At 37.1% G+C, this 14,940-nt stretch overlaps 1 protein-coding gene across 1 annotated transcript; it reads left to right on the top strand.

The window, feature by feature from the left end:
* Positions 1–5,439: 5,439 nt before the first annotated feature.
* Positions 5,440–9,576, top strand: LOC149218873 (uncharacterized). The gene is made up of 5 exons (XM_089386646.1): positions 5,440–6,490; positions 6,668–7,015; positions 7,127–7,461; positions 7,609–7,727; positions 7,830–9,576. The coding sequence occupies exons 1-5, from the start codon at positions 5,440–5,442 to the stop codon at positions 9,574–9,576; spliced, it is 3,600 nt and encodes a 1,199-aa protein (XP_089242772.1).
* Positions 9,577–14,940: the final 5,364 nt, after the last annotated feature.

The raw sequence follows: 14,940 nt of genomic DNA on the forward strand, positions 1-14,940 counted from the left end.
TATGAAATATGAATCATTATTATTAACATTAAAAATAAATCATTAGTATTAAAAAAATTATTTTTCATTGAATGATAACTTGCACCTCTTATTGCAACATTTGCCCAATAGAATGCCATGTGGATAATTCTCTCATATATTTTATACCGGAATTTATGGATATGGTTGCAATATTCAATCATGATATTTATGTAGTGATTATTCATTCTTAAACTTGTAAGGAAAATATTCCAAAAATAAAATCCTTGAAAATAGCTCATAATTAGTTAAATAAACATTTACCACGCATTATAATTTAAGAAATCTTTGCATTAAAAATGAATAGGAATAAGATGTAAATAAATATATAAGAGTTACTTCTCACCATTATTGATGTTTTTCTAAGCACATATGTAGGATTAAAATTGGAAATGTGTAGAGTTACTAGTGGTTACTATTCACCAAATTGTATGCAAGTAATTGTGCATGAGTAAGGAATTAATTTATCCTCTTCAAATCACAATTTATTATCAGATTTAATTTTCCTATTCGCCAATGTAGTTTATAACTTTTAATGCAATTTTTACTAGAGCATAATTTCTAACCTATGTGGCATGGACTAAGTTCAACCTCTCATGCATAATTTCATTTATATTGTTTAAATTTATTTTAATGTGATAGGTATATTATGATTTTTCCTTATAAAATTGAATTCAATTGATTTATTATTTTTATTTTTTATTGCCTCGATAGAATCTCTACAACCCAATATGAAGGAGATGTTGTAGTGTTCTTAATGAGTGTAAACATCTAAATGTTGGCTCAATATGAGGGAGAAATTATAAATCATTTTACTATATATATCATTAATGTTTTAATGAAATTAAAAATAAAAATATCTCTATAGATAGAAATGTGAAATTTATATAAATATAAATAATATTATTAATAACTAGCATATATCCATCTTGACTACGAATATACCATGCACTCAAAGGAACTTCATATATACTAATTGCCTAGAGGAATAAAATTTCTCAAAGTGCAAACTTTTTCTTGAGTTTTGCACTCAAAATGGGGTTTTCATCTAGATAGATCAGATCCCTCTTGGTACTTGGTAGATCTCGAGTTAAGATGGATCACTACTAGTTACTTTTTAATTAAGTGAGCATTAAATTTTATTATTATTATTATTTGATCTCATGCGTTATTTTATACACACTATAACATCTCTCTTATATCAACTTAAATGTTTAAGCTCATTTACAACCACTACAACATTTCCCCCATATTACAACATCTCCCCCATATTGAGCCACATTTAGATGCTTAGATACTTACACTCATTTATAGACACTACAACATCTCCCCCATACTGAGCTCAAAGCAATAATGAAACATTAATAGTTATTTAATCTTTTTAAATGTGAAATTGAAGATAGATTTTATCATATTAACATGATGTAATTTTATTATTAATATTTAGTTTGTGAGATCAAAGATATTAATATAATAGTAATTTCAATGTTGATTGTAATTAGAAAAAATAAATAATACTCATTTATTTTTAAGTTTACAAGTGAAGTCCAACTTCAAATTGGTATATAATTTTTTTTATGTTTATGGCAAAAAGAAGTGCATGAGACTCCTTTCTTTTGGGGCAAAGATGTGCCTCTACCTAGCTAGTACATACTCTATCCAACTTTAAACTTGAGCTTGTGACCTTTTAAGAGGAAAAACATATGCTTAACAATTAACAATTGAATCCATTCATGTGGTAAACTTTATATATCAAATTTGCATATTTTACAATTTAATTGTTGAGGATAAAAATAATATAATAATATGGAGTTGAGAGGAAGAAAGTCGTTATGATTAATCATAATATGTCATTTTTTGGAATGTGGTATTTAAAATCTTATTATGTTATTATTCATCATTTATGTAGTTAATCTCAATATTGTCTGGTAAATTGACAAATTCACCATTTATATAATAATTTAGATGACATAATTCATATAATAATTATTTATTTATTTTCATTTACTAATTAAATATTTTTTTTTGGTAAGATCAGAAAATCTATATGGTTACTAACCAAATAAATTTACAATAAAGATTGTATCTACCTATCTAGCACTAGATTGTATCTAGCTATCTAGCACTAGGAAAACTAAGCCAGTAACACAAACACACCAAAAAAAAAGATTTTTCCCATTGTTCATGATTTGTTGGAATGTCAAGACAAAAAAATAAAATATCTACAAAGAAAATACTACCTAAAATAAAAGATATTGTTGCACGGCAAGAAATTATAGGGTGGACATGAGCATGTGCACTCTACCATTTTGATGATTTGTTCACTTGATCTGGTTATTGAGGTTTACTTCCAATGCTGGATGTTGAGGGATATGTGCATGTGATTTTTTTGGTTTAATTTTTTCCGTAAGCTTAATGATACAAATGATTTTTTCCTATCGAGTGTCAAAATCATTTCCTATTGAGTGTCAACCTTATTAGAGGGGACTCTTCTCATTAGATTTTTTGTGCTTAGTATAGGTTGATTCTTTGCATATAAGAATAAGTTCTAATTTTGGTGGATTTTATGTTGAGTGTCAGCATTGTGAGGATTCTTACCATTTTTGTGTTGTAATATAAGTTGATGGTTTGCATATAAGCAGAAGCTCTAATTTTGGTGGAATTTCTTATATTTGGTATCCAATTTCTAGTATCCTCGTCCATATGTGTTTTTAGGATGAACTTTCAAGCTTGTTTCACTTTCTCCTCTATCTCATATTTTGATTTTTTTAAAGCTTCAAGGATTATATCCCTGTATCTTTCCATGGTTTCCCTGGAAAAATATTGTGTTGGGGAGCTTCGAAAAGATGGGGGATATAAATTGGGAGAGGAACCAGGGCAAAGTCCTCCCCTTCTTCGATCTAGTGATACCCTTAGAGCCAATACCTTGCATAAGACACACTCATAGAGACTGATGGTCAAGCCTTCAGAGTTGGTGAATTCACTTGCAATATTTTGGCAACACAATGATAATTTTTTGAAATGATGAAACAATATTTCATGTGTAAATTGTAGTCCAACCCATATTAAGTTGGAAACTCATATGATGGCTAGGGTTTGGAGGCGAGGGTTTCGGGCGGAACCGCGTTCAGGTCACGGGTAGGAAGTTTGCAGTCAGTTTCCGTGAACAGATGAAGGCGCAGGAAAGCATTTCCCGGATGACTGGCAGCTGGAGGTTGGCGTTTTTTGGCTTAAGCGATTAGTTAGGAGAAAATACCATCACAGAAGCTGCAGAACTTCCGTTTATTCCGTTTTCAAGAGATTAGGGTAAGGGCGCCTGTCACTTTGACTGTTTGTTGTCGCTTTTCTCGGAACGGCTCCCCTAACCATGGTTAATCCCAACGAATTGGTGGATCTGGACCCGGAATTGGAAGATATTCTCTCAATGTGGGGGAAGGAACCCACAGTTCAAAATGTGGAGCAGTATTTTGGAGCTTTCGAGTTGTCGAGGTTGGAGTCTTTTTCACAGGAGGTAAAACCATCCTTTCTGCACCAAAGTAAGGATTCCGGCAGAGAAGCCTCTAGATCTCGAAACCCAGCTTCCTACAAGCAGGTGGTTAGGGAGAATGTGGCGGATGGGTCGATAGTAGGTGCTCTTTCTTCTGATACAAAGGGAAAATCAGTAACAAGCCGGAATTTTCCATCAAAGGGTTTTGAAGACATTGCAAATTTGGGGCTCTCTTCAGGCTTCGGCATAACAAGGGGTTCTGGAGGGTTTCCTCCGCTCTCTAGGGTTTCTCTGCAAAGAGAATCCCCTTTTCCAAAAGAAAGCTCTGCAGGAGGTTTTGTAGGCCAATCTGACAGCTTAGTGGGAGAGCGGGGAGGTCTCGATGGTGCGACGGCAGGTCATCTTTTTTCAGGGACCCCCGATCCTGTTTTCTCTGCTCAGGTTCAGACACAGCCGGAGGTAGATTTCCCTGCGGATACGACACAGGAGGAACCAGAATGGACCGATGGTCGCGGGGAAACTAGGGCCTCTGCGGAAGAGTTAAGGAAAAAAGGGGCGAAAAGAAAACCCCAAAGGCCAATTGGATCTCAGGAGATTGAAGGGAACTTAGTCTTAGGTATGGAGGTCTCTATAGAAGAAACCCTAGCAGTTGCAGAATGCACCCTAGTCGGAAGGGCAAGAGGTAAAAAATTTTCGTCGGATTTTCTTCAAGCCTGGGGTGAACATCGTTTCGTCTCTGACAGACCTCTTCGGTTCGAGGCGCAATGCTTAGCGAAAGGGTGGTTCAAGTTCCGGTTCGAGGATAAGGAGGCGGCAGAGTGGGTGCTTGAACGAAACTGGAATATAGGGAACATTCCGGTTCTGTTGAAAAAATGGAGCCCCCTTTTTGATGCTATCAAAGAGAAAACTGATGTGTTTCCGGTATGGGTGAGAGCCCCGGGTCTCCCCTCGTTTCTATGGACAGAAGCTGTGTTCAAAGCCATCGGGAACAGACTGGGATCCTTCTTGGAAGCAGATATGTCATTTCTGGAGACGAAGAACAGAGCGATGGCCCGCATTCTGGTAAGCCTCAATCCGAGCAGAGGTCTGGCCCAAAAAATCAATTTACAATACAAAGATTATGTGTTCGAACAGATTTTGGATTACGAGCACTTGCCGTTTAGGTGCCACCGCTGTCATGAGTATGGGCACCTTGCAAAGGATTGTCCGCTATTTAGGAGAAGGAGACATTTTCGGAGGACCTCAGTTTTTAGAGAACCAATTTTCAGTCACTCTCAAGCTCCTCAGGAGAAAGAAGACATGGCGAATCAGGCAACATAAGAAATGGAGATTGAGGAGACTCTAAAAGAGCCAGTGTCTGAATACCCCCATATCCAAGAGGCGGCACAGATCCCTGAATCGCATACGGCAGAAGTAGAGGAGGAGAACGCAAAGGCCGCATCTGCAGAACAAAATCCACTCGGTGATCCTGAAAAGGGTATGTGCTCAGGTCCCCCTCTTTCTTCTCTTAAAATTCCTGAGCATGATTCAGTTTCTATGCATGTTTTGCCTTCAAACATTCCCTCACATAACATAGGCATAAACGAGAACATGGAACCTGCAAAGGCCTTTCCTGATGTAGACTCTATTTTGGCTGCCATGCCGTCTCTTGATTTGAATTGTGAAGATATGTGGCCCCCTCTTGCTCCCCCAGTTCCTCACACCCCGTGCCCCTATAACCTTAGATCTATGGGAGGAAAGTCTGGGCTGTCGGATGTAATGGGAGGCTTAGGATAGTCGACCTCTCATGGTTATGCCAAAAACAAGAGAGGTAGAAAATCAGACCTTTCTAAGGCAAAACTTAAAGCCAAGTTGGACGTAGCTGATGGAAAACAATACTCTATCCCCGGGGTTCTTAGAGTAGTGCAGACCCCTGATTCTGTTATCAAATGATTATGTCATCCTGGAACTGTAGAGGTTTGGCCAGTAAACCTAAAAAATTGGCCCTAAGAGACTGGATCCTTAATTCAAAAGTTGACATTCTTTTTCTGCAAGAAATGTTGGGGAAAGCTACTGAGGTAGAAACAATGCTAAAGGATCTCTTGCCAGGATGGACCTTCTCCGCAATAGATTCATCAGGCCACTCGGGGGGTCTAGCAATTGGGTTTAAAGAAGGAGGAATTAAGGTCATTAATCAATGGGGGATGAAGCAAGTTATGGGCATGGAGGTTATTTCTCCTGATTTCTCCCACCCCATTTCAATTGTAAACATTTATGGCCCTTGTCAAGGAAGGGAGATTTTCTGGGATGATTTGATGACAAAATCCTTGATGAAGTCTTCTTTGTCGATTGTGGGGGGTGATCTAAACTTCTCTATAGGCAGAGCAGAGGCATGGGGTCCATCAGCTAGGGAAGACCCTCTGTCGGATTTCTTCCTCAATCTTCTCTTGGAAAACAACCTCATAGATCCTTCCTCGATCAAACTCAAACCAACCTGGAGGAACAGAAGAGCAGGGGAGGATCGGATCGCCAAAAGATTAGATTGTTTTCTTAAATCTGAGGACCTAATCTCTAAAGCTCCTATACTCAGGCAGTGGGTTGAGGAGATAGGCAACTCAGATCACTTCCCTATTTTTTTGGATCTCTCTTTCCCTCCCCCTAAGCCTCCTGCTCCCTTTAAATTCAATTCCTCATGGCTTCAAGATCCATCTTTCAATAATCTCTTTAAGGAAACGTGGATCCATCCAGACAGAAATGCAAGAGAGGACAAAAGTTTCCTGTTCATGGAGAATCTCAAAAGATTGAAGAAAGCGACAATATCATGGGCAAAGGACAGGAAATTGAAACAGAATGAAGAGCTGTTTAGAATCAGGGAGGAGTTGAAGCACTTGGAGAGCACTGAGGAAGATGGATATATTTCGCAGGCTTCAAAGGACAGAATCCTTCATCTGGAGAAGCTTCAAAACCAAATCCTCTTGGACAAGGAAGAAGAATGGAGGCTTAAGAGTAGGGCAATATGGCTAAAATCAGGGGATGAAAATACTAGTTTTTTTCATAACTATGCAAAAGGAAGAAAATATGTAAATACCATTTGGAGCCTTAAAGATGAAGAAGGAAGGGAGGTCAGTTCTTTTTCAGACCTCTCTGGTTTAGGACAGAGACACTTCCAGAAAATTTTCTCAGATCCGGGAGAGGCCACCATAGCAGAAGTCATTAGAACAGCTCAATGTTTCCCAAGATTCGTTGAGGAGGAAGAAGCAGAAGAGCTATCAATCCCTGTTTCCAAGGAGGAGGTTGAAGCTGCTATGAAACATATGGCCAAAGACAAAAGTCCAGGACCTGATGGCTGGACTATTGAACTCTTTCTCTCCTTCTTTGACCAAATAGGCTCTGAAATTACTGATGTAGTAGAAGAATCAAGACAGAAAGGAGAAGTCTACAGGCCTTTTAATTCAACTTTTATTGCTCTCATACCAAAGAAGGATGATCCGGAGAGCTTTGAAGACTTCAGACCGATCTCCTTGTGTAATTGTATTTATAAAATCATTGCTAAGGTAATAGCTATCAGAATTGTTCCTATCCTGTCAAGAAACATCTCAATGGAACAATTTGGTTTTTTGGATGGAAGACAAATTCATGAAGCCATTGGAGTAGCCCAGGAGGTAATTCACAGTGTCAGACAAAAGAAAAAGAAGGGAGCGGTACTCAAAATAGATCTCTCCAAAGCATATGACCGAATAAACTGGCTCTATCTCCGGATGCTGCTTACTCATTTGGGCTTCAACTATTCTTTTATCAGCTGGATAATGGGCTGCATCACAAATGTCAGTTTTGCAGTTCTGATCAATGGAGCAGCCTCCCCTTTTTTCAATAGCCAAAGAGGCCTCAGGCAAGGCTGTCCTTTATCCCCTCTCCTGTTTCTTCTAGTGGCAGAAGGGCTAAGCAGATTGATTCACAAAGCTAGAAGAGAGGAGAAGGTAAAAGGTATTGAGGTAGCAATTAATCTCTTTATCACTCACCTGCTTTTTGTCGATGATATATTGATTTTCACTAATGGATCTTATAATGAACTTAAGGAGTTAAAATGCATTTTCGATCTATTTCTGAAAGCTACTGGAATGCAGATAAACTCTAGGAAATCTCAAGTTTGTGTGGCAGATTTTGACAGAAGAGAAAGATCCATGATGGCTAATCTTTTTCCCTTCCACCATCAGCCACTGGACTCCCCTTTCAAATACCTGGGGTTCTGGCTAAAGCCGGCAGCTTATAAGAAAGAGGATTGGAACTGGCTCATAGCAAAGCTAGAAGCCAGAATTTCACATTGGAGTTTCAAGTGGCTCTCCAGAGCTGGCAGATTGACCCTCATCAAATCTGTATTGTTAGCCATTCCAGTATACTGGGCAGCTTTAACATGGGTCCCCAAAGGAGTGATGGAGAAAATCAGAAGAATCTGCAGCAGATTTCTATGGGCAGGATCAAAAGAATCCTCCATCTTACCCTGGGTGGCATGGGATAAGGTGGCCAGACCAAAAGATTGGGGAGGATGGGGAATAAAAAGGCTCCCTGAGTTCAGTCTTTCCCTGGCAGCTAAATCAGGCTGGAGATTAATCTCGATGGAGAATCTTTGGACAAGGGTGGTTAAAAGGAAGTACATTGATCCAGTTCCTTTGGAAGATTGGATTCGGAGCCAAGATAAGAAAATGAATAATATCTCAGTCATCTGGAAGGCCACGGTGGAGGCTTTCTCTATGATTGAACAAGGTTTGGAATGGAAAGTGGGAGATGGAAGACATATTAGAATTGGCAGGGACCCCTGGGTAGGTTGTAATGAAGCTTTTGCCTTGTCACCTGGATTTCTCAGACATCTTGATAGTAAAGGAATTACAACTCTAAATCAGGTGGAGAAAGTAGGCCACTCTACCATATGGGGTCAGGCTTGGAAGAATGATGAAGACTTAGGAATAAATATCAGATGGAAGAACGAATGGGTTTCTTACATCCAAGAACTGCATCGTTCAAATGTCAGGCTTAAAGACGAACCTGATCGTTTGATTTGGGCGCAAGGAAAAACAGGTGAATATTCCCCAAAAGATGGATATACCTTCTTAATGAAAAAGAAAGGTTGGGGAATACCAGATTGGTGGGCGAAAAACATATGGAAATTAAAATGCCCAGCTAAGGCCAGGATTTTCCTATGGTGCATACTAAAAAGAAAGGTTCCAACCTGGGACATTTTACAAGCCAGATACTTAGTTGGGCCTGGGAGGTGCCCCTTATGCAAGTCTGAAGAGGAATCAATTAGCCATCTCTTTACAGCCTGTGTAGTCTCTCAAAAAATTTGGGAGGAGGTAACCTGCTTGCTTAAGGTAAAGGTACAGTGGGGACTTGATCCTTTGGAAGAAGCTTGGAGGAAATGGTGGCAAAACTATCCAGAGGGAAACATGAGAAATCTGCCTCTTATTTTCTTTTGGGGTGTATGGTTAGCAAGAAACAAAAGCTTGTTTCAAGACAAGGACACTCCCACATCCACCATAGCTATCAATTGTGCTGCCATATACTCTGCCATCCCGATCCCTGAAGCTAAAAATCCTCAAAAGAATCAAAAGCCTGTTACTATCTTGGAGGGCATTCCTTGGGCCTATTTTGACGGGGCATCCCAGAATAACAAGGCTGGAGCAGGCCTGTGCATTCACTTAAATCCTGATCACTCTTTAAAAGCATCTGTAGGGCTAGGACCTGGTACAAACAATTATGCTGAACTGTCTGCCTTGCGCCTTCTCCTATGCTGGTTACTTCAAAGAAATATCTTCACAATTCAAATCTTCGGAGACTCTCTGAATGTCATAAAATGGGTTAATGGGAATGCATCATGTCAAAACCAGATTCTGAAGACTCTTGTAGAAGAAATTATGTTTTTAAAGTCATCTTTTAACAGTTTTACCATTTGCCACATCTACAGGGACAAAAACGAGGAAGCCGACCAGCTTTCTAAGGCTGGTTTACAACAAGATATGGGCAGCTGGTCAATAGTAGAAATCAGTCAGGGGCAGTCATCCACGTCCCAACTGCCCCCTTTTGCTCCTCCACAATGAACGAGGCTCGTCTTTTCTTTTTGTCAGCAGTTCTATGGGCACAATGTTTTCCATTTTACAGTTTTCTCTATATTTACTGTTATATTTATCATGAGCACTACAAACAGAAAAACCAAAATCTTTTTGTACAGTTTTCGTCTTGTGTCACAGTCTTATATACAATCTTGTAAGGGGTTGTTTTCTTTCTCTGAAAGAGACCCCGGAGTATGCATAGTATAACTTGTACTTAAGCCTCCTGAAGGGAGGAAGTCTAGACAGTTTTATTTTCAGCAGTATCATGACATATCATATCATCCTCAAAAAAGGACCGAGATTTTTGCTTATCTTACTTTTAAGAAGAACAAAACAGCAACCATGTGCGCCATCAGGTCTGCTCAAAGTCTCAAACAGAATGTAAACTTTTTATATGCTTAATAAAAAGTTTTGCTTTTTTCTTAGGAAAAAAAAAAGTCCTCCCCTTCTTCCATGATGAGAGGGTAGAACAAGATGATAGTTGACCATACTGAAGTCATGAAATAAACACATAAAATAGAGGTGAGGAATGGGTAGGATATGATAGAGAACTATTAGGGATAAATAAAGAAGGGGAAGCTAGAATAGGGGAGAAGAACATCCAAGGATAGCTTTGGCCAAAGGGAACCAAAAAAACACCAAGAATCAAGAGAGAGATGACAGAGGTTTAGGGGGAATTTATGGAGATGCAAGCAAGTGAAGCCTCTTACATATCTAGGCCCTTTCATCCTCTTACATATCTTGGCCCTAAAGGAGGGAAAGAAAACCAAAAGCTGAAGGAGCCTGCGAAAGAATAAAAACTTGACTGGAGATGATGCAAAAATGAGATATAATAATAGGGAAAAAGCGCAAAAAAAAAATGAACCTCAGAGAGAACGTCTCGCTATGAGGAATTACGCGTAGAGGTGATAGAATGCTGGAGACGTTGAGACAAACTAGAACAATCATAGTCTCTAGCCTTAGATGCTCCATGAAATAGTGATATCAAGCAAGACTGGCTAAGATTTTTCACTCCCTGCCATGGCTGGTTTTCATTCATCAAGCAAGATTTGCTAAGATTTCTCATTCCCTGCCATGGCTAGTTTTCTATAAATGGTTCCAAATACTTCTTACTCGCCAATCCCTCGTCTCCTCTCCATTTCCCTGCATGATAGGTGTTGGGATAAACTTTTACCATATTTTCCGCTACATAAATGCATTCATCATCACTTCCTTTTTCCTGCGTTTTTCCGAAAATACACGATAAACCTCCATTATCGACTCTGACTCATTCACAATTATACATCCTACGTCGTTAATGCATAACTTTTCTATGTCTTTAGTGATTTAAAAGATAAATATATTATGGTTTTATCTATGATGGATATATATTAAATTCAGAGTATAGTTGGCATTCACGTGAGTATAAATAACATGGTTTATAAATAAAGGAATTCATTGAGTATTAACTATATATTTTTGGCATCTGACATTGGTTGTATACATTCATCATCACTTCCTTTTTCCTGCGTTTTTCCGAAAATACACCATAAACCTCCATTATCTACTCTGACTCATTCACAATTATACATCCTACGTGGTTAATCATAGCTTTTCTATGTCTTTTAAGGTAAATATATTATGGTTTATCTATGATGGATATATATTAAATTCTGAGTATAGTTGGCATTCACGTGAGTATAAATAACATGGTTTATAAATTAAAGAATTCATTGAGTATTATCTATATCTTTTTGGCATCTGACATTCGTTGTTGACATACCTCCATGAATCCAGCACTAGAACTTCCACATGGGTTCTAAAGAGGATGGGTGCTAAAGAGGTAAACATTTTTGGATCAAAATCTATACTTGGTTTTGCTACTGTGCGTAGGGCATTTGCAAAGAATACAATATCCGTTTAAGAGATTGATCCAAATTAATGGGAGGGTCCTCTATTCGTTGTAGCTATTTCATTGTTTGTAGGATCGATGCACTCAAAAAATACGTTGAAGTTTGAGGCACGATGTTTCCGTTTATAAATGCAATTATCGTAAGACGAGAGCATCATCAAGCATATACAAATTCTGTTGTTGTATTATTGTAGACTCGAAGCTTTATTTTTAAATGAAGAATTGATTGCCACTACATTTCTATGTATAACTCTTTGCGTTCATTATTACGAGCTGTGTTGGCCCCTCAATCCAGGCAATTCCCTGGCCTGTTACTTTTAGTGTAGACTATCCTTTAGTTCTCTGATTGCTTGTTATTTAATTCCAGTTTTGCATTATTTTAATTTCCTAGTTTCATTATAAATTATTGACGTCAATCCTCTAGTTGAAGAGCACCTGCAATCTCTGTTGTTTCCTTTCCTGGCGCTTTGAACTATTCATTTAATTTTCTCTAGCCACGATATTTGTACATCTTAGCATTCATGCGTTCCTCTACTTTGGTCTCCATTTCCTTTATTTTACCCATTAATATTCCTATAACACTACAACGATTCATATCTCTATTCGTGTCGTAATATTGATGCACTTACTTTTTTTTTTTAGGTTTTGTGCTATGCTTAATGTGGATATGAGTTTTTATTAGTATATTAATTATTACTCAATAAAGATTTTGCATTTTCATGTTAATGGTTACATTGTTGTTATATGTATAGATATTGTTTGGTACAAATTTGTATACTATGTGTATGATCAAATTTTATTAATATATGTATTTCTTATATATATTGTTCGATATATATTTGTTTATTATTTTTTCGTTACGTATATTTCTTATTCAATTGTTATATTATTTTGTTAATATATGCATTGTTTATGTGTTGTATATTATTTTATCGTTAAGTATATTTCTTATTCAATTGTTATATTATTTTGTTAATATATGCATTGTTTATGTGTTGTATATTATTTTATCGTTTGTTTCAAGTTGTCATATGGTTAAGTGATAGTGTTATATTGGTGTAAATGTAGTGTTTGATGAAGTATTGTGTAAAGGGATTTTATTCATAAGGATAAAATTAATTCAATACTAATATTCATTTTTATTTTTTTATTTTTGGGTGTATTTTTTTTGGACAAATCTTTGAAATATATTTTTCTTGCAATGTGTGTGTGGATCCACTATAGGAAATAATCACCAAAGATTGAAGACGTTGATAAGTTGCTCCCACAAAGTTGCATGAACATCTTAATGTGAAAGATTGCGACTCAGAACCTTTATAGCACTAGATGTTCTACAACCCAATGGTGATTTCATTAGTGTTAATTTCAGCCATTTGATTAGTTTATCATTTCCTATAGGAAGAATTCATTGAAAGACAATGAAACCTTAGTAAGCTATACACAAGGAGTTGCATGAACATACATACATGAAAGATTGTAACCTTGAGCCCTTATAAGGTTAAGTTGTTTTAATTCCCCACCTGGTACTGTATCATTTGATTCCAAAGTGTGTTTTGCTAGCATTAGTTATTAGCATAGGTTAGAATAAGCTCTAATCATGCATTTCATGTGCTTTCATCTCTAATTTTATGAATCCTGGTTTGACAATTTAATGTTGGTAATATAAAACATATATTTCCCCAACATTTTTTGCATCATTATCAAGGAGGTCCTAAAAAGTTATTAGAACATTAGTTCTTTTCTTGATTTAGTAACACCTTTGACTTAAGAGAGGAGAAACAATAAAAAGAAAAGAAGTCCCCATTTTAAAATATTTGAAAAGGGCCCTAGCATGTTGCATCCACATTATTGGGTTTCTCCAAAACTTCACCATATGGTTTAGTAGAGTTTTAGGTAAGTATGTTTTATTTTTAGCTTGATTCATGGAAAGGAATAAGCTAGCTCATGATGAATAGATAATTGGTGATAATAGGTCTAGTAGTGTGAAGGCGTCTATGTACATGACGAGTTTTTCTTTCACTATATTTCATTTATTTCCTAAAGAGGTTTTTATTTGGGTTCTATAAGAACCCCCCTCCCCCGTGAAATATTAATCCATGTGCTAAACATGGATAAACAACTAATAAGAACAAATCAAAATTGATTGGTAGTTTGGAGAATGTTACTCCAAGAATTTTCATAAATTCTAGCAATAGCTATAAAACTCTCTACATCTCAGGAAGAGCACATCTTGGCAGAAATCAAGAATACGCCTATACTCCAAGAGGCAATAGGGGAACAAAATAATCATGAACCACCTCCACAAGAAGATTCAAAATGCTTCTCTAATCATCCTTGCCAATCTACTAAGGAGATTTAAGAGTCATGGACCACATTTAATGAAGATAAATCATTAGAACCAAAGATCAACAACTTTTTGACATGCCTATCATCATATCCACCATGCACCAGAGGGATTAGACATCCAACAAGAGAAGATTTGTATGTCATGGTAGAGGAGGACATATAAAGTGGACTAGATGAAGAAGAGGATAGGTTTGAGATAGTTTCTATCAATAAACATTTTTTGGATCGAAATATAAAGTTGGTTTCTAACTTGTACGTAGGTCATTTGCGAAGAATACATTGTTCTCCTACTAGATCAATCCAAATTGGTGTGAGGATCCTCAGTTAGTTGTAACTATTTCTTTGTTTGTATATCTGATCCAATGGAATAGGGCATAATTTATATATCTCATCCATGAGAATATGGGATCAATGCACTCAAGAAATCTAATGATGTTTGAGGCCATCATCATGTGCACGTCAATAAATGTAATTATTGTAAGAGGAGGCCACCATCATGCCCTCAGCTGAGCTTATGTCTATTGTTGATTCTCCTAATATTAGGGAATCAGATGGACATGATTCCCAAATATTTGGGGAATCAGCAATAGACATAAGGATGCCCATCATCATGGGGATAGAAATTTTTTTATTGCATTATTGTAAAACTAAAACTTGATTTTTAAATGAAAAATTGATTTCTACTACCGTTGTGGATAACTTTGTGCATTAGTTATTACGAGATGAGTTAATCTCTCTAGAAGCGTTGTCCAAGTTGGGAAGGTTTTTCTCTAAGTATTACCCTGGCCTTGTATTTTTAGCGTAGACTATTATTTCGTTCTCTGATTGCTTGTTATTTAATTCCAGTTTTGCATTGTTTTAATTTTATAATTTCATTATAAATTAATGAGATCAGTCCTCCAGTTGAAGAGCACCTATAATCTTTGTTATTTTCCTTGCCTGATGCTTTTCTTTTTCACGTACTCCAACTGCTCATTACTTATTCGACCTTCAGCAACTGATAACGCTTCACGATATGTTCATTTACTTTCCTCGAGCCACACTCTTTCTACATCACTTTAACATTCTTGCATCCTTTTGCTGTCGTCTCCAACGCCTTTATTTTAGCCATTAAT

Source organism: Pinus tabuliformis, chromosome Q (assembly GCF_031772625.1).
Source record: "Pinus tabuliformis cultivar Carrire ecotype Pingquan chromosome Q, CPIR1, whole genome shotgun sequence".
Classification (NCBI taxonomy): Eukaryota; Viridiplantae; Streptophyta; class Pinopsida; order Pinales; family Pinaceae; genus Pinus; species Pinus tabuliformis.

Coding starts and splice junctions, on each gene's coding strand:
- LOC149218873 (XM_089386646.1), top strand. CDS start 5,440: ATGTCATCCTGGAACTGTAGAGGTTTGGCCAGTAAACCTAAAAAATTG. Junction 7,016..7,126: donor ACCGATCTCCTTGTGTAATT/GTATTTATAAAA, acceptor AAATTCATGAAG/CCATTGGAGTAGCCCAGGAG. Junction 7,462..7,608: donor AAGCTAGAAGAGAGGAGAAG/GTAAAAGGTATT, acceptor ACTGGAATGCAG/ATAAACTCTAGGAAATCTCA.